Here is a 26,763-nt window from a genome sequence, read left to right on the forward strand (position 1 = left end):
TACTGCATCACCAGTAGTGCTCTGTAGGTGGAAATAAAGCTGCATTTTTTTTTTCTAAATAAACAAAGCACTTCCTATAGAGGCCCGCAGCTTAGGCAATTGCTTTTTCATGGCTTAGTCATCCAGCATTAAATGAGGTGCCTGCAAGATATGTTTTGACAGGTGCTGCTGAGCTGTTTAGTTGAGGCAGTTTCAAGTCATGTCTGCTATTTGCTTTCACTGGTTCCAGAATGGAATTTTTCTACTGAACTACTTAGTGTGGTACAACCAGAAATAACTCCTTTGTGCTCTTAATACACAGAGGTGCAAAAGCAATTAAATAGGAGCACAGGAGTAAATAACAGGCAAGAACAAAGAGGCCACAACCTTAAACTTCAGGGTGCAGGAGTCCATGATCTAATGGATGATTGGTCCCTGTTTACAGAACGTTTCTTAACACAAGATTTTTTTCCCCACCTGCAATATGTTCTTTGCACACATCTTTTGACTTGCATTTCAGGGGAGCAAGCTAAGTTACTCATGCTCCTGAATAAGCCCTTGAAATAAACTAAGAAGGTCTACTTAGAGTTGTATAAATTAGTAAAGCAGAAATAACTTAAATAGTTGAAATCCTGGGCAAACTCTGGCACAGGTATTCCTAGGTATCCTACAGCTCACTCCAAAAGAGGAACCTGCTAAACAGCAATGAAGTCTAGGCCTCAATGTTTACAAGAATTGAGGCAACTAAGTTCTGATTTCCCAGATTTTGCTGGAATGCACTGAAACAAGTTTTTTGTTTTTTTTCTCCTAATCACAGAATGTGAGGTTAGAGAAGATGTGCCATTTTCTGGTATTGGATAAGAATGGTTGAGAACCCTTATATTACACTGAGAAATGCTAAATAACATTTAATGCTCCTTCTGTGAAGGTTACAAGACATTAACCATTAGTGAAAAAAATTATTCCCACAGGCAGTAGGAATAATATCTAGCAACTTCCAATCACAATTCTGTATTAACAGAGGTCTTCCACGGTGCGACAATGTTTTGTGCTTGAGAAATGCATTCCACCATCTCATTCACTAATCACAAACAAGCAAGGAGAAAAAAAAAAACAACAACCAGATAGTAAATTTAAAGTGTAAGGTTGAAGACTCAGTCATTTTTCCCTTACTGCAAGATATTTCTTTCACCTATCAATGTAAAATTGATTGTATAACTCCTCAGATATACATTAAAACACATTCAGTTGTTGTTGGCTTCTGTTCAACTGACAAAATACACTATGGAGCGTAAAAAATATTTATTCAGCCTAATTCAACATAACTATAATTTGTAATACTAAAAACAAGATTTACAACATAGTAACCAAAGTAATGACTTTCTGCCACCACTTTAATCATCATATAATCCAAACAGTGTTTCTGTAATGATATTTTTACAGTAGCTTCAAGTTTCAGTGAAGACAATTATCTCTTCCCATAGAACAAGTTTCAAGACTGGTAATTTGCATCATTCAATTCTTCATGAGACTTTAAAAAACAGTAATAAATTGGCAGGAGATATATACAGTGAAGACCACTGAAAAGCTGTTTTCTCAAAATGAGGAATTCCATAAGAAATATGTATATGTTTCAAGGCTATCTTACACAAAGCAGCAACTTTTCAAGGTTGCCACTCTATCTAAAGTCTTATATAAAAGTGAGCCCACTCTAAGACAAATATAATCAGTAGACTTGCAAGATTGTAGCAATTCTTCAGTTACAGCAAGAAACTCCAAGTATTTGATATGGATCAAATGTTCTATACTTGTAGTTTTTGAATAGCAGGTGGCCATTATATACACTTTATACAGTTCTAAAATATTACATCTCAGTATTTAAGACAAATACGCTATAGAAAAGGTACCATATTTTTGAGGTTTCTTTAGCATACATTATTGCAGTCAAATATTAAATCCATTCTGCATTTCCTTCATTTCTGGTGAAAAGAAATAGTTACTTATGAATACTTCCACTTTTTTTCTTTTTTTTTTTGTAATTTCTGGTTTATTTTTTTTCTTTGTTTTTAACCCATCTCCATGCATTTGACAACCTATTATGAAGAAGAAAAATCCTCTTGAGAGCAACAAATTGTCATAAAGAGAACTAGTAGTAACTCAAGGTTAGAGCTGATAAGAATATTAAATGGCCATGTGATATTTGTCAAAGTTTAACTTTGAAAAGCAGTTAATTTCTGTTTTTAGATATCTGAAATAACTGAAGTGCTAGTGTCTCCATCAGCAGGCTACTCTGAACATATTCTAACAGTAAAGCTTACTGTGCAAATAAACTAACTTAGTTTATTACATGTTTAAGATTTATCCTTAGTCCTTTACAGAACAGAACCAAGTTGTATTCAGCTGTCTAAACTGCTGGTAATGTCTTAAACTCAGTACCCCAGTGTAGCATTGCCCCCTTTCCAGCCGTTGTTCCTTGCTATCCTGCCAATACAGATGGCTTGGGCAGAGAAAAGACTTGTCCAGATACAGGAGCTGAGCTGTGTCCCCAGATCTGGAAGTTGAAACTGAAAACTAGAGCTTTCTTTTAAAAGTAACTTTAGCATCCATTGTTTCCATATATTTTTCTTACCCTTTTTACTTGTATAGATAACTTACATAATCAAAAGGAACATGAAAACTATACAATTGCACTAATTCTTAACTAGAAAGTGATTGAAATTCACTTCCCTGATGTAATTATTTTACTGGGAAGAAAAAAAGAAAGCTATCTTGTGCCAGTTACAAAACGGGGAAAAAAAATAGCCATGAGAAAACAGTAAGCATTGCAGAAGATACAACAGGACAATAAAAATCATCAGAAACAGAATAGTCATCTGGAAGCCACATTCATTTCAAAAGCTTGTACTTAGGTGGCTAAAGCTGACATCTAAGTCCTGTACACTGATCTATCTCTTGCTGTCTCTGTCCAGCCAGTTGCGTATTGTGCATTGCCTGTTCCACACCAGCAAAATACAAGAACATCTTTATTGCCTGATGTCCCATAATTACTTTCCCTTTGTAATGGCTCATTTCCTTTCTTAAAAAAAAAAAAGCAAAAACCAAAAAAACAACCTCCATTGTGTAAAGTACAGAAACAGATGACAGCCTGGGTATGAAAACACAGTATTAGAAAAAGCATCTGGACGTGGCCTATATTAACTACACAATTTAAAGTGTTCCTGTTGTGGAGTTAGTGCTATTTTTTTTCACCCATTCAGCAAATCGGCTCAAAGAAAAGTAATTCCAAAGCCTGTTGCTCAAAAGAAATACCCCAAAACAACGACAGCAAGTCACATTCTTAGGTTCAGTGATTACTGAAAGGATATACCCTGCCACAAGACAGTGCTTTATTATATTTAAAGAAAAAAAAAACAAAAAACAGGAGCAGCAACTTATCACAATTCTCCACTATTGTGCAATGATGATGGAACCAATACAACATGGAAACCTGTTAGGTGAGACTGCATGACATCAGATGATCACAGCCTTATGCACCTTCTTGCTCAGGATAATTTAAAATTTTGCGGTGAGCTTGGCGCAAATACTGCTGTTGTTTGAAGTAAACCTTAAAAGCTCCTTTTATAGCAACAAAAGCAATTCCACCCTGAAATAAAAAGAGATTTTGAAAGCCTGCAAAGTTCACCATCATATCATCGCAAACGTTCCTTGTAAAAGAAAACATTAAATAAAGTTTACTTTCTAATCAAACAGCTTTTTCTTTTGAAGGTAGCTAATTAGGACAATTCTAAATCATTACTACGGTTTTCTGTCACGATGCAGTATTGCAGAGGTTCAGGTTATATATAAAGGGATTATAAAATAGACCTACAGACTTTTTTTTTTCCTTTTAATCTCCTTGGGAGTTCAACACATATCCTAGAAGTCTATTATTCTATTTCAAAAACTACGTAAAACAATTATTTATCTGCTTCTTTCCCCTTTCTCTGAATAATTATAGATGGCACAAGTAACAGTATTTGTTACCATTCCATAAACAGACTGTGGAAGAAGGCACTTGCTGAAAACAAGCATGAAGTGAAAGAAAGCCAATTTATTATTTTTAAAGTTTTACCCTGCATTCATCTCAAGTCTTCAAACTAAGGAGAAACACTAAGAAACCTTTAGCCTGCATGAGTGGTTGTAATGCTGCTGTTTCTTCCACATGTTATAACTGAAAACAAAGAAACCAAGAACTGAAGTGACAGTGAGATCTACCAGTCATGCCAGTTCACAAAACTCAGTCTTCTTCCTCTTGAAAAGCTGCAAGCCTGAAAGATTATTCATAAAGGAGACTTTTCTTATCTACTTGTTTTCTGCCTTCAGGGTGTAAGAAATATACCTTTTTACTCTTATTTCAATAAACTGATTCTTCCAAGGAGTCAACAGAAGCTAACCAGAGAAGTCTGATAATACAAACCCTAGTCCTCACTCACCAAGCTTGTTCTTAGAAGATACTGATTGCTCATCTACTGTTAAGATCTGCCTAGCACAGTACCAGACAGAGATTTCAGCCTTGTCCGAGTTACTTTAAGTCACAGGGAACAGAAGTCTCTCACATGTAACGCTTGCCCACTGCCAAGACAAGCAACTTTAGAAAATCTCCTCTACCCTTAATCAAATGCAACTCAAGTTCTAGTTCAATTTACACTTCTTAGTTTCCTCCCACTCCTCAGCACTTTACAATCCTATATAACTATTTATATAACAAACAACAGAGTATCTTACCAAGATTGTCCTTTGTAAATTTGAGTTAACACTGCTGAACATCAACTTGCCAACTATTGTGGCAATAGTAGGGAAAACTAGAGCTCCACATAGAATACGTGTTGCAGAGACATGATCAGCCAACGGGTTGGCCTCTGCTGGAATACGAGGAACAGGACAACCAATGCCTACAGAGACGAGAGCAGAAGAAGAGATAATGCAGCCAGTGCCTCAAACAGAGCACAGGAGGAACCAGTCCTGCCCTCCTCTGCTTCATTATAAATCTAAGTGCATCAGCATAGACATTCAGTTTAATTAGTTTGATAACTCATCCTCTTTTCAGCAGATATTCTATTTCAATTAAGTGACGATATTCATTTTTACTTTCAAACAAGAAATGATTATTTTTAGTAGATTCTTTCATTACCAAAGCCTTAATTGAAACCATGCACCTGCTTCTATTGCCCCACCTGCATCACTAGGTACTGTATGAGCACAATCAAAAAAAGAACAATCATAATAGAGGGAAGGTATATTCACCCATACTTAAGGATGGTAAAAACTCATGCCCCTGTCTCCTAGATGGAGAAACTCAAACTTGGTATTGCCTTTTAAAATTAATTCACATTACCTGGAAATATGCTGTTCAAAATTTGTAGCTTATTAGAATATTTGCGCCACAGTCTGAGCACATAGTCCTCCCAGCGAATCATCTTGCCCAGTATTAGCATGACTGGGATAGTGGGAAGTCCAATTAAAAGAAATAAAGGATCAGCTCTCTCCATAACATCAAGACCTTCTTTGTGACCCACAACCTGATAAATATGTATAAAGTGGACAAACAAACAAACAAGAAATACAATTTAAAAAGTTTGTTTTGGGGAGGGACTGATCACACATTTTAAGGTAACAAAACTCTTCAACTAATGTACTCAGTCTTCCTTTTGTGACCTTGGCCATTTATCTAGCACAATGCAGACGACTGAGCTTCTTGCCCTAGTGTGCATGTCATTAATCTTGCAACAGAGACCTGTAACACAATGCTCTACCATCTCAGCAAAAGTTTCATGTCCTTCTGCATGCATGAGTAAAAGCATAAACATCTGAAGTATGAAACAGAAAGCTTTCCACAGTGCATACAAAAACTTAAATTTCTGAAGGATTAATTCTATATTGAAATTGATTAGATCTTGCTTTTAAGGATAAAACGTATTTCAGGATGTTTTAATTAAAAATCTCTTAATTAGGAACCCTCTATGCAAGAGAAATCACACTGTATGTAAACCAGAGGAAAAAATGTAGTTCTTCAAACCTGGGATCTAACCAGGTATCTATAGCAGTGTAGGTGTGAAGTAGTAACCATGCATTTGCTTAACTACACCTACAACTTGCCTTTGCTTAAGGCCAGATTCTCATCTCAAAAGTAAAGCAACCATAGAAAGAAGCAATTAGTTTTCCATTTTCTTGTGTAGTTCTGGAGAAGCTATAAAAGATCATTGAAGTTACAGCAGAAAAACTCTCAGTGTAGCGGTTTTCAGAGAGATAAGGCCTAGTATATTTCACTAAATTCCAGTTTTATCCCTACAGATGCTTGCAGTGCCCCTGTAAGGGCTACAAGAACAAGATGTGAGATGAGGAATTTACAGATGTACAATTCTGTAGTTCGGAGCATCATCCACTGGAATGGAGGAGGTCTTGTAAGTCATTTTATATCACTTTTATACAGCCATTTGACACTGGTATCAAGGAGGCTATATTAACTCATCTGGGCTCAAGTCAAAATGGTTATCATATATATTCTTGCTATAAGTTTCTACACAAACAGAACCAAACACTATAGGGCAGTACCACACAGCTCAAGAAAAAGTAGTTCCATGTAACTTACATGGATAATGACCAGGTTTTATATGTAAAATAAGTTACAATTCTGTACTGTAACACAGAATTAATAAATGCATCTGTATGCTACTGTATATAGCTGAATTGCATCAGAATACTTTATACTTTCAGGCAAAACACAGGTTATAGACTAAATACAGGAATCAACTAAAATGCTAACAAAGGTCCTGATATACTATCAAAATGAAGTTGTTTACATTCATTGTTTATGCACAAATTGCATCCTTCAGAACATGTGTATTTTTCTTCAAATAATAAGAAAAGGAGTTGAAAAATTCTGTGTAACCAGTAAAATTGTTCTGCAGATAAAGAAGAGATTAGTCTCATTTCTTCTCAAGAGTAGGAGTTACAGACTACCCATTACCAATAGCCTTGTGCTAATCGTACTTTTTCTTAAGAATAGAAGTGGGTCCATCAGCCTATCTTATTCAGGGCAGCCAGTAAAAAACAGTAGTGAATTTTTTTAACTGTATACCATGAACCCAGTTTGAACAGGCTGAATGGGCTTTATACGGTATGACTGGTTAGGAGTAAAAAGCTTTCTATCATCCCACCTTGAATATCTGTGCTAACTGCACTTAACATGATGAAAGTAGCAAAGCCACAATTTAAGCTAAGGGAAGAAAGGAGTCTTTATTTTTTTAATTTAAAAAGCTTTTAAGATCTAGAAGAGGAAACACACATGTACCTGCATCACTGTTACAGCTCCATATGTAACTGCTGTCCAGTATATGGAGCCCACCATTATTCCAGCTGCAGCAAATGGACATGCCTTTGAGATCAGTCGATCTGCAAGATCCAAAACGTAAACAACTGGACCTATGACAGAGGAAAAGTAAGGTTTCAAGATGCAGATATAAGCATACTGAAGAAAGCTCTCAGCACCTGTCACTGACAAGAAAGCACGAACTTAGCAAAATACAAATTTGACACGCCACATATGCTGCTTATGAGAGCACACAGCTTAAAAGCTACTGAGCTGAACTTGTAACTTCAACATACTATTTCATTCATACAAACATCTGAGAGAAATATACTCCTTACAGCACTACTAATTTACACTGCTGAAGTTGACTAGGTCCCTTTGTTTCTCTTGAATCAGAATAGTATTTCTGTACTAACCATTTAAAGCTCAGTGATCTTTTTTTTTGGTCCATGTTAGGTATTTTTCAACAAGATAAACTAGCAGTCAGTAATTATGTACTCCACAAGCTGATCTCTGACAGCTTTGCCTAAGAATGCTGTCACTAAACTTTATCCCTCCCTACAGCAAAAAGTAGCAGTCAAAGATTCATTCCACTGGGAAAGTGATCGGTTGCATTCAGTATTTTTTGGGTTACCTCAAATATTAGAGGAAAAAATCCCTTCCCTTCAGAGTTATTGATAATACACAGTTTCACTGTTTATTGACAACTCCACTTTTAAGACTTGCACAGAGCAACACGTGACTCATACCAACTTTGATAAACAGGGCATAGTCGCATCTTTTCTTCTGAAGACTACAAGAGAACCAGCAAAGCAAAAGCCACAAGTTGAAGAGTCTGGAAAGTATGCATGGAACTGAAAAGTGGCTATCACCATAACCATGTTCCATGCTACTTTTGTCTTTGCCAGACTGCTAAATATCAGTAGAAAAGTAACAATTTTATTTTGTGTCTTACAACAAGCTCTTCAGGATATTACACGTTGTCAAAAAGTGAACGGTTGGTGACTACTTTTTTTTGCACACTTTTCTAGCTGACAAAAATTGTGACTCCTGTTGCATGATTTAGTTGGCTCTGCAAGAGAACAGTGGGTGTGCTTTCAAAAAGCAACCAACCAAACAAAAAAAATAACCACCCAATGCCAACACCAATTCTAGTCAGCAGGAGCCAGCCAATGAAAACAAGTAACAGGAACATCTAAGTGAACTAGTTATAATATTTATTAACAGTGACATTCTTGAAAAGCACTCCTAAATACAGAGTAATATTTTATATACCAGTTGTATGGTAATACCATCCACAGACCTGATGCAGGGATCGCACCTTTTAACTGGTGTTTGTGCATGTGTCATACTGAAGACCCACAATTTAAACATATCTAGCTTATATGTAAACTTGGCTTAAGTAATTGCAAATAAGGCTAAGCTATCTATCAATCTAGTAGACAGTTTTGTGTGACTAAGTTGGGCAGAATGTTGCTTAATTAGCTTCTTAGTTCAGCTCTGAAATATAATAAATACATTTGTTCAACTGTATTAATACTTACGTTTAACTTTCCAGGACAAATGTAAAAGATTGCTGATATATTTATGAGCATATTAAAATAGCAACAAGGTCATCACTGCAAGTGCTAGAGATGCAGTCATTTGCATATCTTGATAGCTTCCCACAATCACTGAGAAAAGTTTAGTGCACCATTTGGATAATTTACATCATTCTTTTAAAGGATGTAAAGACAAGAGACTCCTCCCCGTCCTCCTCCCCCCCCCTCACAAAAAATTTAACACCACCACCACCCAGCAACACCACAAATCACACAAAAATCACACACAATCATCGTATCTGCAAGCCCTAAAGGATAACACAAAGCACTGAAGGTGCAAGGTGGTAATGGCAACAGCAGAAGTCTAAGATAAAATATTAACAGACTGCACCCACTGAAAGAAAGCACACCACAGAATTAAGTACAGAATTCTGAGCTAGAAAAAAAACAATGTTCCACTAAACTTTAATTACCCCTCTAAGGTGAAAGCAGTGAGAAAGAAAGGCAGAACAAGTCTTTGAAGGTCATATTAAGAAAGTACTAAATTGAAAAACTCTGACATACACATAAAAGAACAAAATACAGTAATATTTTTTGTGTACTAAAACCAATAATGCTTTAGCAGAAATTTATGTGCCAAGTTTGGTTTTCTTATTTATTAAAATGAATAATAATAATGAAACATCTGGGTTTTAAGCAGTTCGACAAAAAAGGAGATATTTACCAGGAGTTTTTAGGAAGCGCTTTTTCATGGAAACCTTCTTCCATCAGTACATTAGAAAAGTCTTAATGCAGATTAAGTTTTTGAAGCATGATACATCATAGAAACTTGGTTAATTGCTATATCTTACCAGCTCAAGAAACTGTAGTTTTTTGAATGGCATGACTAGTAACATGTTTGCTGCAGCACAAGGAAGGGGCTACTGCTAAGACTGCTTGAAATTTTAACTTTGCCTTGTGTGACCTTGATTGACTTACAGTTGAGTTCTGATGTAACAGTTCTGGGTTACTAAGAAGAACTACAAAAGGGCACAACTGTCCCACCTGCTTGAAGGACCTGAGGTCATAATGGAGGTTTTATTAACCCAAAATCATTTTCCTGGTCTGCTATAGACTTGTGTAAAATTACATATGCTACGTTAAATGTTATAAGGGAGGAATATCTTTACCATGGAAAAAACTGGTATTGATAGAAAATAGATAAAATAATTTTAAGATGCCTGCATGCAGAGCTGAGGAGTCTCATACAAGAATTTTAGGCCAGATTTATCAGAAGCTAGGAGCATTAGTATTTAAGCATCTTAGCATTCAAATACCACAAATGGAAAGGCCTGTTTCTTTTTCTGTGTGCGCATCTTAACCAAACTACAGGCACTTCTGTTGTCTATTGCCAAAACCTTCACATTTTGTGGTATATCTTCACTGTTCAGGCACCAACCCCCCCCATACACACCAAAAGTAATGCTAATTATCAACACTTGATCCTTCCTCACAACTACCTTACAGCAAAACTGACTCAAGGATTTACACATCACTTACTTACTAACAAGTTACGGTGCTGTTTTACATTTTCTTTAACATGGATAACATACTAGTCAGTTTTCTTCCCCCTTAGCAATATGTACCGTCACTCAGAAATTTTCTTTCAGCTCAAAAATGTCAATAAAACAGAGGCTCCAAGCATTTAAAAAAAAAAAAAAAAAAAAAAAAAAAAAAAGCAAAGAATTAGGAGCAATATACAGAAACAACCCATTATATTGTGATTAAAATGATACACATCTTACCTAGCTTTGGAAATACTATTAAATATTCTGCATTGCACTGAGGACAAGCAACTCTAGCAGTACTGTTTCCTCTTTGCTTTTCATCCACCCAGCGCTGTAGACAAGTCTGATGAACCCACTTCGTAGAGCCCCTGCACCTGCAAGGTCTCACCCACTCTGCTGTCCGATCATCCTCATCGGTAGCAAAACAAACCCAGCAGCTTCTGTAATTACAGGAAGAAAAAAAGATATTTTTGCTACTTTCGAGTGCTAGACTTTCATATGTATTTTTAGAAAATGAATACCTAGAAATGATGCTTGTTGCTTCATTCCTAATCACCAAATACACAGTTTTTTTCTTTTTAACCACAGTCTTATCCTGCTGTATTAACAACACAATATTACAGACAGCTAAGCAGATGCTTTTAATACATTCTGAATTACTAATTTCAGTTTTTGATCATTTAAGGTTTAAAAAGCACTGCAACTGTAGTTCAGCCTCCTAATAATTAATGCATGAAATGTTAAATTGTGTTATCAAGTACCTCCTTCCACACTGAGTATTTTGTTTGTTTTTTTTTTTTAAATGAAGAATATTAAATCAATGCAGTAGTTTCAACTGGGAAAATAAATCCAATTCTCTTGCATGACAAAACCTTAATGCAAATGATACAGTGTGACAAACCCTGTAAATAAATGTATCCAACTGCAATTTTTATGAAGGGATGTGTTAAGGTAGTAAACAAAATTTCTCCTCCCCCCCCCCCCCCCCCCCCCGAATTTATTGTCAGCTGTTGACCTTCTTTCTCTCAAGTCTCCTTGAAACGATTTCTACCACATTGCAGCTGCTCAACTCTCTCTCTTTCATTGCATCACCCCCCTTGTTTCCATCGAGCCCCTGTACACTTTCTGTAATACAGTGCAATACTACTCACAGCATTGTTCATCTTCCACAGTTTTGTTCTTTGCTCTGCTCATTCACTCCACATACAATTTAAGTCTATATTCATAACTTACACTTTCACTCTTCAGCTAAGAACTTCACAACAGAGCTAGCTAAGTCTGTGGCTGCCAGTGAGGCCAAATGCATTAAAACCACAGAAGCCTAAACCACACACAAATAATGACAGATTATTTAAATAGTGAATATATCCAGGAGCACCTCACAGAAAAAATTATATTCAAGTTTTCTGTTAATAAGATCATCATCTTTTCCTTTTCTTTTTCTTTTCCATCATCTAATTTCCTGCCAGGTAATCATAACTGAAAACTTGAAAGACTTATGAGAATAACAACAAAATCTTTACAGTCTTAAGCCCTTAACAAGTCATGAATAATGAACAGTAAATTCGGCATGTTTTTGTCATGAGCTTTACCCCTTTCCACTGACTGCATCTGTGGCAGAAAGAGCTCAATAAAACCATTTCCAAACAAGCACCTTGGCTCCTGCCACATTTTCCATTTTCTTGTACTGAATAAAATATGACCTTGATTCTTACTACTGAATGAGGTTGCTACTCAGATAACCTGAAATAGAAAAGGCTGGCAAGGCAGAACAAAGCATTGCTTCTGATAGAAACAGAAACCTTTTTTCCTTGATGAATTTTCTATAGAGCCAAATCAATAATACTAATGTATTTTTCTATACTTCTATGGCATTTAAAAGGGGGAAAAAAAAAAAAAAAAAAAGCAATTAAGAGCAGCACAACACATGAAAAGCAAACCAGTATCATTTCAACTTGGAATAAGATTACAAAAGCTTTTTAGATTTTGGTCCCCAGTACCTAAAAGTTGTCCAGATTCAAAAACATCTACTCTGCATCAGAAAAGTGAATTGCATTCATTTTATTTTCTACTAAAGATAAATTCCCTTCAGGAAACTACACATATAAAAAGCAAAGTGGATAGACAGAAAACTGTATTAAAGATCAGAGAGACTACACTCCAAATGTTATACAAGCAGTCTAGAAATCCTTAGCTTGCCTAAGAAGAAGGTTCTCCAAACCATGAATTCTGCATCACTAAGGAAGCTGCTCTCCTAAAGCGATAGCACCAGCACACCAGGAAGATCCTCCCATTCCAACAGACATACCAACCAGCAGACTGCTGTTTTACTGGCTTGTACTCTGTTTAAATAACACTTTTTTCCTCAAATCAGCATTAGATGGGAAGAAGAAATCAAATCATCTCAGTCTGTGGGAGCTGAATTAGTCATGATAAAGCTTTGTTTCCATGTGGGAAACACTAAACAAGCAATACAAACATTTTAAAAGCAATACATCAGTTTTATACCACCAGTAAAGAGCTCTCAAAAATCTTCAAAGCCCAATAAGCCCAGCAGACATCCTTGTGTCCGCAACACTTAATGGAAGGTGTTTCGGGAGATTAGGACAACACAGCTGTTTATATCCCTGGTCAATGTTTGTGGATAACCTGGTTCTAGCTTGTGGATAAAATTAAACCTTGGACTGCCAGGCACCATCTATTGTGTTAGAATCATGCCTTACACATATTCACGGCCTTCACTTCTATTTAACTTGGACTAAGAAATCCCCCACAGGTTTCGTTATCATATATTCAAGTACTTTTAAAGTTCTCACTGGGTTTGGTGAACCCATATTTTATTAAAGAAATCTACACTCCTAGTTGAAGTAATAACCTGCAGCCTTGCTGCGGGTCTCTAAATTCACAAAGAGCTTTGCTGTTACAAACATTGCTTTTATTGACATGCAGAGGGAAAGCAGGGCCTTCCTAAAACTGTGCAAAGGACAAATCAGGCAAAACTGCTATTTATAACAAGCACATTATTACTGAAACATACCACGTTTTTACTAATTAACCTCTCATTATTACTTTTTAGTAGCTTAGCATACAGCTCAATCGATCTAAGGCACTACAAAACAGCTAGGGGGCAGCACCAGGTGAATCTTTCCATTAGATACGGGAAATAAAAAATGAACAAATCCAACAGTAAGGGGTGAGATCACAAAGTTTGCAAACAAATTACTTCCAAAACTGAAATATGGGTTCAAAAAATGAAGGCTGAGTAAGAAGTAATGGTAACACATAAATACATACGTTATGCTACTACTGTAATAACATAGTGGCAAAACACCTAGCAAATGATGATTTAGAGGTCATTTAACAATACTTCCTTCTGTGTTCCTTCCATCTTAATCATGTACTAATTGTTTGCAATAGCTGCAACATAATACAGCAGTATGTCTGAAAGCTCTGATTAGGAAAATGAAAACCAGAAAAAATTCTTTAATGTCTCAGCTTCTCACAGTGCTGGACTGCAGAGCAGCATGATATGCATGTATAATAGATATAGTAAGAAGCTAGATGAGATAGAATTTGTATACTAATATTTACTCTGGCTGTAGAAAGCAAGGCAGGTAGCATGCTCAAGATAGTACAAGAACTCCAGATGGCAAAAGAACCACACAGTGTTCTCCAACTGATAATATGACCTGCTATTAAGGAAGAACACCCAACTCCTGACAAGCTAAACTACCTGATTTTTACACTGATAAGAGATTAAAGGAGGATGGATTTTTACGAGGCTGAAAAACTTTGTTCTAGCAGCAATGCCAGATGTAGCAAAGGAAGACTAAGTAAGACTTCAAAGTAGATTTAAAAGTCATTCTTCTTGTAATTCATCTGCAATCTACTGTATTGAATTCTTACACCAATGCTCACCCCCCAGGGACACATTGCATGCTTCACTATGTGCTAAACTTTGATTTTCAACTGTTTCCATGGTTTCCAATGCACCAAATTTACTTGCCAGACAATAAAAGCACAACAAAACAAGAAATCATATAACTGTCAAACTTCAGTCATTTGAGGCCCCCTGGGAAAAGCATTTTCAACGATACTCTTGATCACAGTCATCATGACCTGGATTCTGCACTTCGAGGAAGAAAAAAAGATTACTTGCACCATTGCTTTCAGCAGCTCAGTCAATACACTCTCCAGTTACAGGGTGACAAGACTTCAGTCAAACCAATGCAGAAAAAAACGTTGGTGAAAAAGCAATTAATCAAGAACAATGCACAGAAAATAACTCATGTAGCTCTCCATCCTATAATACTCAATTACAACAGATAAAGAGAGGATAAGGAAAGGTCTGACCAAAAAGAAATGCCAGTGCAGGTAACAGAAAATTGATCTTAGACTCTACAACACAGGAGGCTGTTTCTTAGTAAGAAGGAACTCAAAGCATGCTCAGATGCTCCTATCGTTTAACTACACATTCAGAGGATTCCCCAGACAGTGTTTCCAGAAAACAGCTTTCTGACATTATCAGAGAATTAAAAAATATTAGCGCTGTGGCAAACCTTGATAACAAAACAATTCTATTTCTGGAAGCTTGCTTGGAAGTGCTGTCCATGCACCGAGGATAGGTATCGTTGCACAACTGCTTCAGAAGAACACCAACACTGGTGTTTGTGGTACATGTAAAAAGTAGGTGGTAGATGTTACAAACAACAAAAGCAACATAAATAGAGAATAGAACTTTGCCATACCTAAAACTGTAGCTGTCTCAACATTAAACCACTTCTGTGACAAGCAAATGATAAAAGAAATGCAAACTTTGATCCCATTCACAGACTGCATTATGCAAGTTCAAAATTCTGCATCAAACTTCCAGTGTCACACAGCTAATGTAAAAATACAACTTCATCTTTAGGCACAGTACAGTTAAAAGGAAACATATTAGCACTGACTTTATCAGTTAAAAACTCATCTTATGGCTGTTCACATTCCATTCTTAGTTCCATGATCAAAACAGTTTTTCCTGTTACGTTCTTTCAATCAAAGCAGAAATAAAATAGAAAGTGAGGTCCTAAAGCTGCAAAAATCAGCAGGAAGTCTTCAAGCAAAGGGCTTTGAATTCAATAGCTTATAAAATAGAGCTATTACTCAAGTTATATTCTCAGTTTATAACTATAAGTTTATAACTCATAATTTGGAAGAGTCTTTGGTAAATGCAAACCAAGCTCCAAGGTGTCTGATCATAACATTCGGTAATTCTCCCCAACACTCTCAAGCTGACTGCATGACTCACCAGCAGAGCAATCACAAGCACTCAGCACATGGCCTTCCTAATAACAACATCCTTCACAGAAGGCTACCTTATGTTGGCAAGTTTTTGTCCAACATAAAATGCTGACTTCTAAACAAAGTACTCAGATGCCAAGTGGAGACATTTGTTAACAGGAAAATCAAATGAGGGAGAACAGAAAGCTATGTAAAGACACTTTAAAATTTAGAGAAGGCCTATTTCACATTTTCATGCATAGAACTCCCTGTCCTCTCTACAGTAGAGCACCAATGAACATTTGGTATATTCACTGCCACTTGAAGTTTTCTTTTAAGATCTTCTAAAAGTAATATTTTAATCTTGTAGATTCTTTTTTTCTCCTGAAATTATACATATTAAAATAGTTACTTGGTATATTTGTATTAGTTGACACAAGTTTTACGTTCAGCAAGCACTGTTTCCCTTGGCAGAGTGGCTTGCAATCACAACTAGGCACTATTGCAGAGATCTAAGAAGCTATCAATATGATCTTTCATACAGCTTTCTAGATCTAACAGATGAAAATACTATTTGAATACCCTGAAAATGTACACAGTGTACTAAGAGTTTCAGTACCAAAGATGATAAACAGCTTCTTAGGAGTTCCCTAACCCTAAAATCAGACAGCTTATTGCTTACTGCCTGCAGGTAGAATTAAGCTGTTAAGCCATTAAGTTTAAAACATTCAAGTCTGTATGTAGGCCTACCAAAGCAGACATCAGTATATGTGTATACTATACACATAAGAGAAAAAAGAGAAAAGTCCCAAGATTAAAATAGTTTAAAAAGAGCATCCTGGTGCTCTTATATAATATAGATGGGCAAAAGGCTTTTTAAAGGTTCGCAATTAGTTTTCACTTGTCTTTGCTGATAAAACAGGGAGGCATTACTTTCAGAGCAGTCTTTGTATACTGGAGGGAAAAGCGGTCTTCAGACAGTAAGAAGACTACCACAAATCACTACCATGAAACGGAAACCAGCATTTTGAAGCCTGAATATAACCAAATTGCAAGAGCAATCTGCAGATAATCCCTCTGAAGTCCAGAGAATAAAGCTGAAAAATAAGAGTACATTTTAGCATTATGGCTCACATTAAGGTAAAAATAGGCAATGACACTGCTATAAAAAGCCAGTGTGTGGATAAGCATTTAGATTTTTTTAGACAACAGATTGACCAGACTATCAACACAAAACATGAATTGGAAGCTATCCAATGAAATTTTATGATAGAAGCAAAAATCTTTAAAAAGAAAATAAAAAAATAAATAAAAATGACAGCTTCCAGGATTATTTTCAAGTGAATCAAATTAATCACTTCAAAAACAATCACTTCAAAACCAAGTGAACATGGACGTTCTAAAAGTACATGCTCTAAAAGGAAGGCCTCCTATTTTATTACACTGGCCCATGAAGTCAAAAGTAGATGGTGGTAGTATGGCAGTAGAGGCTGAACCTTCCCACCAGTATTTCATGACATATTGCTATGTGACAGCAGCAGAGGGGCAGACTGAGAGAACAGCATCTCACATGTGGAAGTACATATGCAGCAAAGGTATGTCACCGAATTCCTCCATTTGTAAACAGTGGCACACAGCCACCAACATTCATCAACACTGACTGAATATTTATGGAGACCAGACCAGTGGATATGAGTTGAAAAACAGCATTTTGTAGCTGACAATTTGCTCTATGAAACAGTGTTATTGTGCTCTTTGCATGTGTTCTAATTTCCATGAAAATAAATGGGAAGCATTGCTTTCAGAGTGACCTACGTACTTAAAAGATTAAGTTACTAATCAAACCTAGTACCAAAATCTGACAAAGTTCAACAGCTTATCTTCCAACATTACCCAGTAAGAACAAAAGAGTCTGGAGCATGCACAAAGCAGCCAGAGCACCTGACAAGGGATAAACAAGAAAGCTAGAACATTCAGAAGTGTTCAGCTGGAAGAACTACTGCAACACAGTGCCAAGACGGGAAGTTCATAGGACCTAACTGAAAGAAGCCAAAAAAACAAACAAATAAACAAAAAAAAAACCTTCCTTCTTTTTTAGCCTATTTTTAAAGTGATATTTAAAAAGACAAAAAGGACTTAGTTTGTGATCCTGGCATACCAAGCACAGTACTTTCACTGTAAAGGTTCAAGATCCTCATACTACTCTGAGTACAATATTTGTGTTATTCCCTCTTGCATTCATGGTGTAACAGCCCTTCACTTCAGCAAAGTATGAAGTCCTTTGCTAGAAATTTCAAGTAAGGAATTCATCACACTGTGACAGCTTTTTATTAGAAAGGTGTCATTTATTAGAAATGTGGTCCAGACTAAAATTATGCAGGAAAAACAACAGAAGATGAGCACAAGAAGCAAGTCATGTGGATGTACAACCTAAGAGCCAAGTAAAGAAGCCAGATATTATCTCTCACAAACACATATTGAAGAAGTTGATTTCAAGAGCTATCACCCTTGCATACATTCATACCTACAGCAGTAACTTATTCCTAATACAGGAGTACTTCACCATTCTGCAAATTCTCAGTGATACCACGTAGGTATCAGAAAAAAAAACTTCATCCCTCCCAATAAGTTTTATTCACTGAAAAGTTGTTTTCTGCATCATTCACTACGAGATTTCAATTTGATTTAACAGTACGTGCTGTGTGAAATGATAATACAATAACTCATAAGTTTTTCTGTATGCACTTATTACTGCTACCCAGGGCAATAACTACCTGTCATTAGCATCAGTGATAACAGCATGAATGAAAAGGAACTTCTGCCCTTCAGAATCCCTACAAAGGAGTCATTCACAGGTTAGGTCTCCAGATGGAAGGTTTTTCTTGATCATCACTACATACAACAGAAAAGCAGTTATGCATGTGAATAGTGAAGATTCTGCAAGTCACACGATCTTGAGAAACACCAGATGAAGGTACACGACAGTTTTTTTAATGTAACCACACTCCATAACCCCAGGATCTAATAGAAAACTTACAATGACTGCATTTTGAGGTCTTGTTTACTCCAAGATCCTTCTACTTGTACTGTACTGAGTCCTGAATTAAATACAAATCCTAAATACTTGCACCTTCTCACCAGCTCCATTCACTGTCTCCCACAATGCTGTTTCTATATGGAGTCTAACAAGCTTTCATGAAAGCTGCAGTCTTTCTTCTTACCTTTTTCTATGCTTCCTAAGTACTTCAAACTTTCCCCCTATTGTCCTTGTTGCTAAGCAAGCCAGGAACACCTTCCAATTATTTTAGATTATCAACTCTTATTCCAGATTTACTAGGAAGTCTTTTGAAAGGGCCAGATACACATCCTTCCAGCTTTGCGAAACTGTAGTTCACAAGAACATTAAACATGCATCAAACCCTAGATACCCATATCTAGAACAGTGAACTGGTTTGGCTGCTAGTTAACCAGCTTCCTTTTTAGTGAACAGGCCTAAACCTCACATGACTTCTTTCACTACTTTCTTCATGCCATTTGGATTTAACAGTTTTTCAGAAAAAAAGGACATTTAAAAAACATAACCTTAAAAGAAAGCAAACTCTAAAGACATCACAAAAGATTCTAGATTCTTATGTGTCATGGGACCAAATGCTGATACAAGCACAAAAGAAAAGCTTCAGTTTTATTAGGCAGTGTCATCTAATTACATCAATTTACTGTTTGCACTGCAAATAAATACCACCTCAGACATTTCTCACTGAATTAGGACCTCATGTTATGTTACAATAGCTACAGACAGCAGGGCAGCCATTCAGAACGTGACGATTTCTTAGGAATCCAAAATAATGAAATATTACAGATCATCAGACTACAAACTTCAGGATGAAGATGAAATTTAGTTTCAGATCTTCCTGACCCTCCTCGTTCTTCTTCCTTTCTACACGACAGTTTTACCATCCTCCTCCTGCTCACTTGTCATCCTTAACCATTTTCCTTTCCATTCTTGATATTCACAGGAAGTAAAATAGAATAATTCCCTTGTAGTGCTTAAAAAAAAAAAAAAAAAAAAAAAGTATCTCCTTTCTGTTATTCTTGCAAAAACGTTTCCAATTCCTGACCCTTAGCCTCCTTAACAACATCACTTCCCCAGGTTTTCTAAGACATAAACAAGCCTTCCCTCTTCCTCTGTCCCCTAACAACACACTTTTAGCCTTTTTCTACACTGAAGTTCCTTATCCAGGCAGTGCAAGCTCTGCCCTTGCCTCCCAGAGTTTGCCTCTCCATTACCTGCCTGATGACAGGCTGTATTTTACCAAAATCCTCTTTCCTTACAGAAGGAAAAAGACATCACAACATCAGAGTTTGGTGGGTTTTTCTTTCCTCCCCTCCACCCCCAAGTTCTTTGTGATTTAAGTGCGATATGTTTATCAGTAGATCAGTATAGATTCCTTATGGGTTCCGACCTTCAGAAGCACCAGGCAGTCACACCCCCGGCACTAACAGCCCGGTTGTTGTGTCGCCTATACGTGCAGGTCTCAGGAGCTTCCTGGATGACTCAATGCCCCACAGTGGGAATCTCAAATACTCAGCAGAACAAGGTGAAAGTGTTTCGTGTGCAAATGAACGTAAACAGCGGAAGTAAGCATACCAAGAGCGAATGCCTTTTCTCCCCTAGAATTAAGTCAGAGGGGTTTACAGGTCGGACTTTTTAGCAGCAATTAAAAAAAAAAGAAACTACAGACTTCTCCAAAGCCGACAAAACTAGTAACAAAGCCCACCAGGCCCGGCTAAATACACCTCGCCTGTCAAGGCTTTCAGGAACGCACCAAACGCTTCCCATGCCCGCGTTACCTCCCGTACCCGCAGGAAGTGGGCAGCCCCTGCAGACCGCACCGTTCTCCCCGCAGCCCGCTCCAGACCCGCCACGCACTCCACGCTGACGTACGGCCGAGCTTAACGCGGCCCACAGCACCCAAACATCGAAAGCCACGGCGAGCCCACAGATACGCTACTGCGCCCGGCCAGCCTGAGCCTCCCGGAGCCGCTCCTCCCGTACCTGTCCATGGTCTGCGGCAGCGCCAGGCCCGTTTGCTCCGACATAGCTACGGCGGCGGAAGGCACGGGCCTAGCCGAGGCCCCGCAGCCTGACAAAGGGGCCCAGCGCGGGGGGGGCCGCGCGTCACGCAGGGAGAAAGCGGGGCCGTGCAGCGAGGCCGCCCCCCGCCACGCGCCTCCCTCGGCGGGCGGGACGCGACGCGCGGAGGGCGCTACGCACGCACGGCGCGGCCCGAAGCCGCCGCGGCGCCGAGATGAAAGGCGGCGGTGCCTCTGTGAGGTAAAGGCCGAGCGCAACTGCGACGCCCGTCCCCGCCCTCTTCCCAGCGCGCCTGCGCCCGGGAGGCAGTCGAGACGGACAGGCACGCCGGGAAGTGTAGTCCCGCCGCCTCCGGGGGCTTAAAGGTCCCGCGAGGCTCCACTCCCCCCTTGCCCGTTTCCCTCCCTATGCCGCTTATCGCTGCCGCTGCCTAACAGTGCTGCCCGGCACCGCGCGCGGGGCAGGTAGGGGCCGCGCTCGCGTAGAGGGCTCCGATAGAGAACAGTCAGCACCGTGCCCGGCCCCGCGCCCTCTGCAACGGACGCTCCGGCGCGGGGTCACCGAGCGGAGAGCGGCGGGAAGGGGCCTCGCGCCTCCGCTCTCCCTCACGCGGAACGGCCGTTGCGCTCCGCAGCCCCTCCCTCACGGCGGCGGCTGAGGGGACGGCGCTGCGCCGCTGCTGCGGGCGAGGAGGTGGGAAGGAGCTGCCGCCGCCCGGCCGGCAGGTGCAGTCTCTGCCCCTGGGGAAGCGAGGCGTTGGGGAGGTGCTGCGATCGCGTTGCGTGTTTGTGGCGGCCGCGGCGAGGGAAGTGCCCGGCATCTCTGGATGCGGCCCTTCGCTCTCGGGAAAGGCCTGGAGGCCGCTGGCACCCTGAGCGAGCTGTGGGACGGCTGGTGGTAGTGCAGCGTTTCCACAGCTGCTCGTAAGCGTGGAGAAGTCCTTTAGGGATTTGAAAATCCATTGTATGTTCTGAAGTCGATACACGGTAGCACAGCATAAGAAACTGGAATTTTAGAGTCTGAAAAGTCTTTATGGAACAAAGGTGTGGGCAGCACCTGAGAGTTGCTGCTGTTTGTCCCCCCGGGGCCCTCTTCCACTCCATCAGCCCACATGAGCAGGTATTGGCACACATGGAGAAGTTCTGCATTGTGCTGTGTTCCCTGCGCAAAGAGCAGCATCGTTCTTTGCAGAGATGCTTACTGCATTTCCAATTCCTAGGAAGGTTGGTTGGTAAAGATCAGCCCTAGGTCTTCCTTATCGAGTTTTGATGGATGTGTATGTACATCTAAGAACGGCAGCTTTGCTACATATAACCTGTCCTCAAAATCTTGTGTAATTTGTATCTTGCTCTGTTATATTTCATTTGCTGTACACAGTGGTAGCTTTCTGGGCCAGCTCCACATCTGTGCCCCCTCTTAAGTGCACATCAGTTCTTGCTTGAGATGAGCAGGATTTGTCTGGTGGCTCTGTACAGCTGCAGAGGTCAGGTAGCACAGGAAGGAGACTGCACGGAATGTACTTCATCCCTTGACCCTGCTGTCGTAGCTAAGGAAAAATTAGTCTAGTTTTGAGTATTTGGTGGGAGAAAAATATTGTAAAATGTGTGTTTAAAAAAAAAAAAAAAAAAAGTGGAGTGCTGCACCATTGTCAGATTACAGAACAAACGTATACATTGGTTACGCAATTGGACCCAATTTTATGTACTTTATTCTGTTTTTGCTACTGCTTTGTGCCCAACCTCATTTTTCTCAGGTCTTATTTTCCATTTATCTTTTATTTTCTGGATTTAGACTTACAAGCTGTATTCTATGCATAGAATAAGGACAGTGTTGTCTGTTTTCTGCTTACCGAAGCTATCCTCATTAGGAGTGCTAAAGCAGTTACATTTTGGTAAAGTTTTCCTATAGGAAGTATCTACAGAAGCAAGTGGGGAAAAAAGCAGCATGCTGACATCCTGTCCAAGAAAATTTATTTTGATCTTTATCTTAGGACAGTCAAATTCAATTTTACTTGCAGTACTGAGAAGTCTTGTGCATACAGTAGGATGAGTAAAACATGTGGGTGTAGCTTCCAGGAAGAGAACCTAATACCCACTTTCCCAATTACAGCTGCTTGTGAAATATTAGAGCAGTACTGGTTACAGGGTCCATGGTTCCTAGACTTCATCTGAAATAAATGCACTGTCTACTGGTCAAGGTAGTGATCAGTTAGACCAGTCAGATGCTTGGGTTTTATATATTTATTCTGAAACCTTACGAACAGAAGTAAGGAAGTCTATTTTATTTCTAGAATTCTCGGATTTGTACAGTTTCTGTGTTTTGTCTTGGGGCTGGGAGAATAAGCTAGTAGCCTACCATTTAGGATAAGGCTGTGAGGTTGTGATTGGCAGTAATGACTGTGGGCAATAGTTACCCAAAGAAATGTGACTGGAATCCATCCTCACCTGGCTATTATGAGCCTTGAAAGCAGTCTCTCACAGAGCAGGCTGCTTTGTGCCCTTGCCAGGGAGGGATGGATGACATGAGTGGTTGAAACTTGTGTATTGGGCTGCATGGGAAACACTTGGCAGGTATGTACATCATATTTCCTTGGAAATATGCAATATATAAAAACATGACAAACCTCCTAACATCCTAATAGCTTAAAAATCTCCAAATCTAAAAACTGTTCTATGTCTTTTTCAACTTTCAAGACCTTGTTAGGCAGCCTAAGGTATGGAATCTCAATTTGTCCTCACAGAAAGAAAATGTGGTATTAAAATACATAAATAAGCAACAGTTTCTAAATTTGAGATAACTCTCCTTATTCCCTGACAGAGCAGAAGTTGTCATTCCATGTTCATCTTTTCCCTCTAACAGGACTGGAGTTGCAGCTGCTCCATTCAAATGCTTTCTTTATTCTCCCCAACAGTCTCCTTCAGCTCACTCTCCCTATCTCCTTTTACTGTTCCTTTTCTTTCTACTTCTTATTACATTAGTAGTTTCTGCTATGAACCTCAGGCTGGCCCTTGCAGCCATTTCTTAATTTCTTTCTTTCTTTTTTTCAATTATTGTTTTCCATATCATCTCTTAATGTAGTCCTCTTTGTTCTGTCTCTCTGTTGGTTCGCTGACTCATTTGGTTCTCTCACCTTCACCTGATGGGAGCTGCATTTGAGCCTGGAGGGGAACTCCCTAAGGAGGACTCCCTTCTGCCAATGTGTACAATGAGAACTGCTACCACTTGGGATATGGCAAAACTCATGGGTGGCAGCCATTTTGAATTAAATAAAACTGCACGCTTCAGGACAAGTACAAAATTAAATGAAAACTACTAAAAATAATATAAGCTTTTTAGCTATCAGATTTATGGCAGAAAGTCACATTTTAAAACATTAAATTGTTTGATAACAAACTTGCACAAATTTTGTTAAGCTTTCGTTAAAGAAACTGATAAGCAATTAACATTAGATTAGCATGGATGTATATTAAATATTTACCCGTCCGTTTTAGCAGCACTGCTTTAACACAGTTCATCTGACAGCACTGAAGCTGTTGGAATTATTCACTATTTTTAACAAAGCTAGGCAATCTGGCAATAAGAAAGTATTCTCTTTTTGTCAGTACTGCATTTTAACTGCTGCAATGACTGCATATAAAATTAAATGGCAAGATCACTTTATAGCTCATATTTGTTTGATTCTATCTTTCTAAATATAAGGAGCCCTCCATTAAGCTCAAATGAGACAAATGTAAACTGAGAAAAATGTTTGTCCAATAAAACTCAGTTTTTCATCAGTGTACTTTAACCTTCAAGCTAGTTGGAATATTCACTTTGTGACAGAAAAGCGGTGTGGGTTTTTAGCTATAGAAGGTTTAAATTACTTCAAAATGAATTTTATCAAACAAAAATGCACTCAGTGCAATCTTAGCTAAGTTAGCTACGCTCACTTGAGCTTTTCTTGACATTTGTTTCTTTGGAGCTGGCCCAGGTCAAGAAATTCAGGTATCAAATTGAATGAAGCTTTTGTGTTCTGATGCAGCTGTTGTTACTGTCTTCCAATTACAAAGCAGTTGGCTGGTTATAAAAAAATAAAATAATAATCTTTCCTACTAGTAGGTAATGGATCAAAAGCTTCCAGTAAAGCTTGAATTTCTTTGGTTATGTAGCACTTCTCAGTTTGTGACTGTCATGATTGCTTTCCTTATCATCTAACATTTGATCTGCAAAGTGAAGCTGCCTCCTGTCTCTTTCCACACCAGTCTTCACAGCATCTGCAGAGCAATGACCCAGGGAGCAAGAAGGGACATAAAGGGGGGGGCTGCACAGTGATCAGAGCCAACCCTGTACTAGCTGAGGTTTCAACAAATTAGGTACTTTCAGCCGCTGTCAGAAAGCAATTTTCTTGGCCTTTAATGATTCAGCGTAGTACAAACAGGTTAGAGCAAGTGTTCAGAGACTCTTAATTACAGCATTAATTCAGGGCTAGTGGGCCACACAGTCCAACATAAATAGACAATAGAAAGCAAATACGAGAGTGGTTTAACAAGCCGTTTTCAACTACCCTAATTTATCTTTCTCAGAGTTCAGCCATAAAACTGTGTCTTTGGAAAGACAGCCTGAAACTTTATAAAATGCTGATACTTTTATACTTCAGATTTCTGCTATGTGATTTTCATACAAGCGTTAGCATTCCTTTTCCAGAATTATCAAGATCATTGATTATCCAGAGCGAATATTCAAAATAAGTCACAATGCAAGATGGAATACAAATGCCTGCGGACTAAATTCTGAAGACTGTATCTGACCTGTAACATCAGGATAAGATCCATTCCTTTCAGGCTGAGCATTGAAGTAGGAGATGTGTGTGGATGGTGGTTGCGGAAGGCAGGTAGCTAAAATGAGGAGCTGCAGTATGGAGTTGTTTGCGATGGTAGATAGTGAAATGTTTACCTTCCTTTTTTGGCTTGTTTGTTTGTTTCCCAAGTAGGGTTATTACTGCTGTCTTTCTTTCTTTAAAGGATTTTAAGTTATAACAGTAGCTCAGTGATGAAGAAACACTAATTTGCAACTTAAAAGTTATTCATATCATACAGCCTTTGTGCTGATTTTTATTTGCTTTGAAGCAAATACTTGCTCTATTTGTGTTTGACTTGGGGTGCTTTTAGAAATAGTGTTGTGATGAGTGGTTCCCTAGTGTTTTCTACAGCTGTGATTTTTTTTAAATTATTATTATTTTTTTAAATATATAACATACTGTAAATAATTCCTTGTACATAAATTTGGAGATTTGAAGGAAGTTTGGGAATACTGGAAGCACTCCTTTGGCTCCCGATTGCTGCTCCATGTAGCTGTGTGCTCTGGGTTGTGGAGCGCTGCGTGCAGCTCAGCTGCCGTTGAGCACTGTCAGCTCGTTGCGGCATGAGCTGCTTCTGTCCGAGCTCCCCCGGGCAGCAGAGCGCAGCAGCCTGAGCTGCCTGCCCAACGTTGCAGGCCCTGCTCGGCCGGCCAACGCCGCCCCCGTCGGACTGCAAAACCCAGAATGCCGTGGCAGAGCATGCGCTGACAGCTCCCAGTTGTCAAAGTGCTCTTGCCAGAGTGGCCGACTGTTTGTCACACACCAAACCTGAGAGAAGAAAATAAACACACTGTTTTGTTGAGCTTTAGATACAGAAAATCCAAAGGTAACTGTTCCTTAAGAATTTCTGCATCGACTGCATGGGTTACTGCATGCAAGCAGAGGTTGTATTGCTGTGGGGATATCGATTTCCTGTTCTGGATTATGTATTTGCTCGAATACTTACAGCACCTCTTGATTATTTGCTAGTAGCCAATGTTAGGCATGGGTGGCCTCTCAGTCTTTTTATTTTTTTATTATTATTATTATTTTAATCCAGTGTTTTTCCATTCAGACTGGCTTTGCTGTTAAAGGTAGGTCTTGACCTTGACAATAGAGTTGAATTGTGGTGATTTTACCTTTAAGAAGCAGTACGAAAATGAACGTGGATTACG

At 38.9% G+C, this 26,763-nt stretch overlaps 2 protein-coding genes across 11 annotated transcripts in view; one reads left to right on the forward strand and one right to left on the reverse strand.

The window, feature by feature from the left end:
- CPEB3 (cytoplasmic polyadenylation element binding protein 3) overlaps positions 1 to 26,763 on the forward strand; it is a 111,688-nt gene that overhangs the window by 8,228 nt on the left and 76,697 nt on the right. For 2 of the 10 annotated variants that reach the window (XM_072341016.1, XM_072341023.1), the window contains exon 1: positions 21,080 to 21,236. The gene's annotated coding sequence lies outside the window, so the exon portion shown is untranslated. Of the gene's footprint in view, positions 1 to 6,309; positions 6,420 to 20,912; positions 21,013 to 21,057; positions 21,237 to 21,365; positions 21,498 to 26,331; positions 26,436 to 26,763 lie in introns of those variants that run through there. The other 8 variants (XM_072341018.1, XM_072341031.1, XM_072341017.1 and 5 more) reach the window with 6 other exon arrangements.
- MARCHF5 (membrane associated ring-CH-type finger 5) lies at positions 1,267 to 21,012 on the reverse strand. Its single transcript, XM_072341033.1, has 6 exons — positions 20,734 to 21,012; positions 10,653 to 10,855; positions 7,310 to 7,440; positions 5,354 to 5,537; positions 4,744 to 4,910; positions 1,267 to 3,622 (listed from the first exon to the last, which is right to left on the reverse strand). Exons 1-6 carry the CDS (start codon positions 20,775 to 20,777, stop codon positions 3,506 to 3,508), a joined length of 846 nt encoding a protein of 281 aa, XP_072197134.1. The 5' UTR covers positions 20,778 to 21,012; the 3' UTR covers positions 1,267 to 3,505.

Source organism: Excalfactoria chinensis, chromosome 6 (genome assembly GCF_039878825.1).
Source record: "Excalfactoria chinensis isolate bCotChi1 chromosome 6, bCotChi1.hap2, whole genome shotgun sequence".
Lineage (NCBI taxonomy): Eukaryota > Metazoa > Chordata > Aves > Galliformes > Phasianidae > Excalfactoria > Excalfactoria chinensis.

Bases quoted from the DNA above. Each gene is read 5' to 3' on its own strand.
- MARCHF5 (XM_072341033.1), bottom strand. From the start codon at position 20,777: ATGTCGGAGCAAACGGGCCTGGCGCTGCCGCAGACCATGGACAG. The intron at 5,538-7,309 runs GTACATGTGTGT...CATATTTATCAG, and splicing joins GAGCTGTAACAGTGATGCAG to GTTGTGGGTCACAAAGAAGG. The intron at 4,911-5,353 runs GTAATGTGAATT...TCGTCTCTGTAG, and splicing joins TTTGAACAGCATATTTCCAG to GCATTGGTTGTCCTGTTCCT.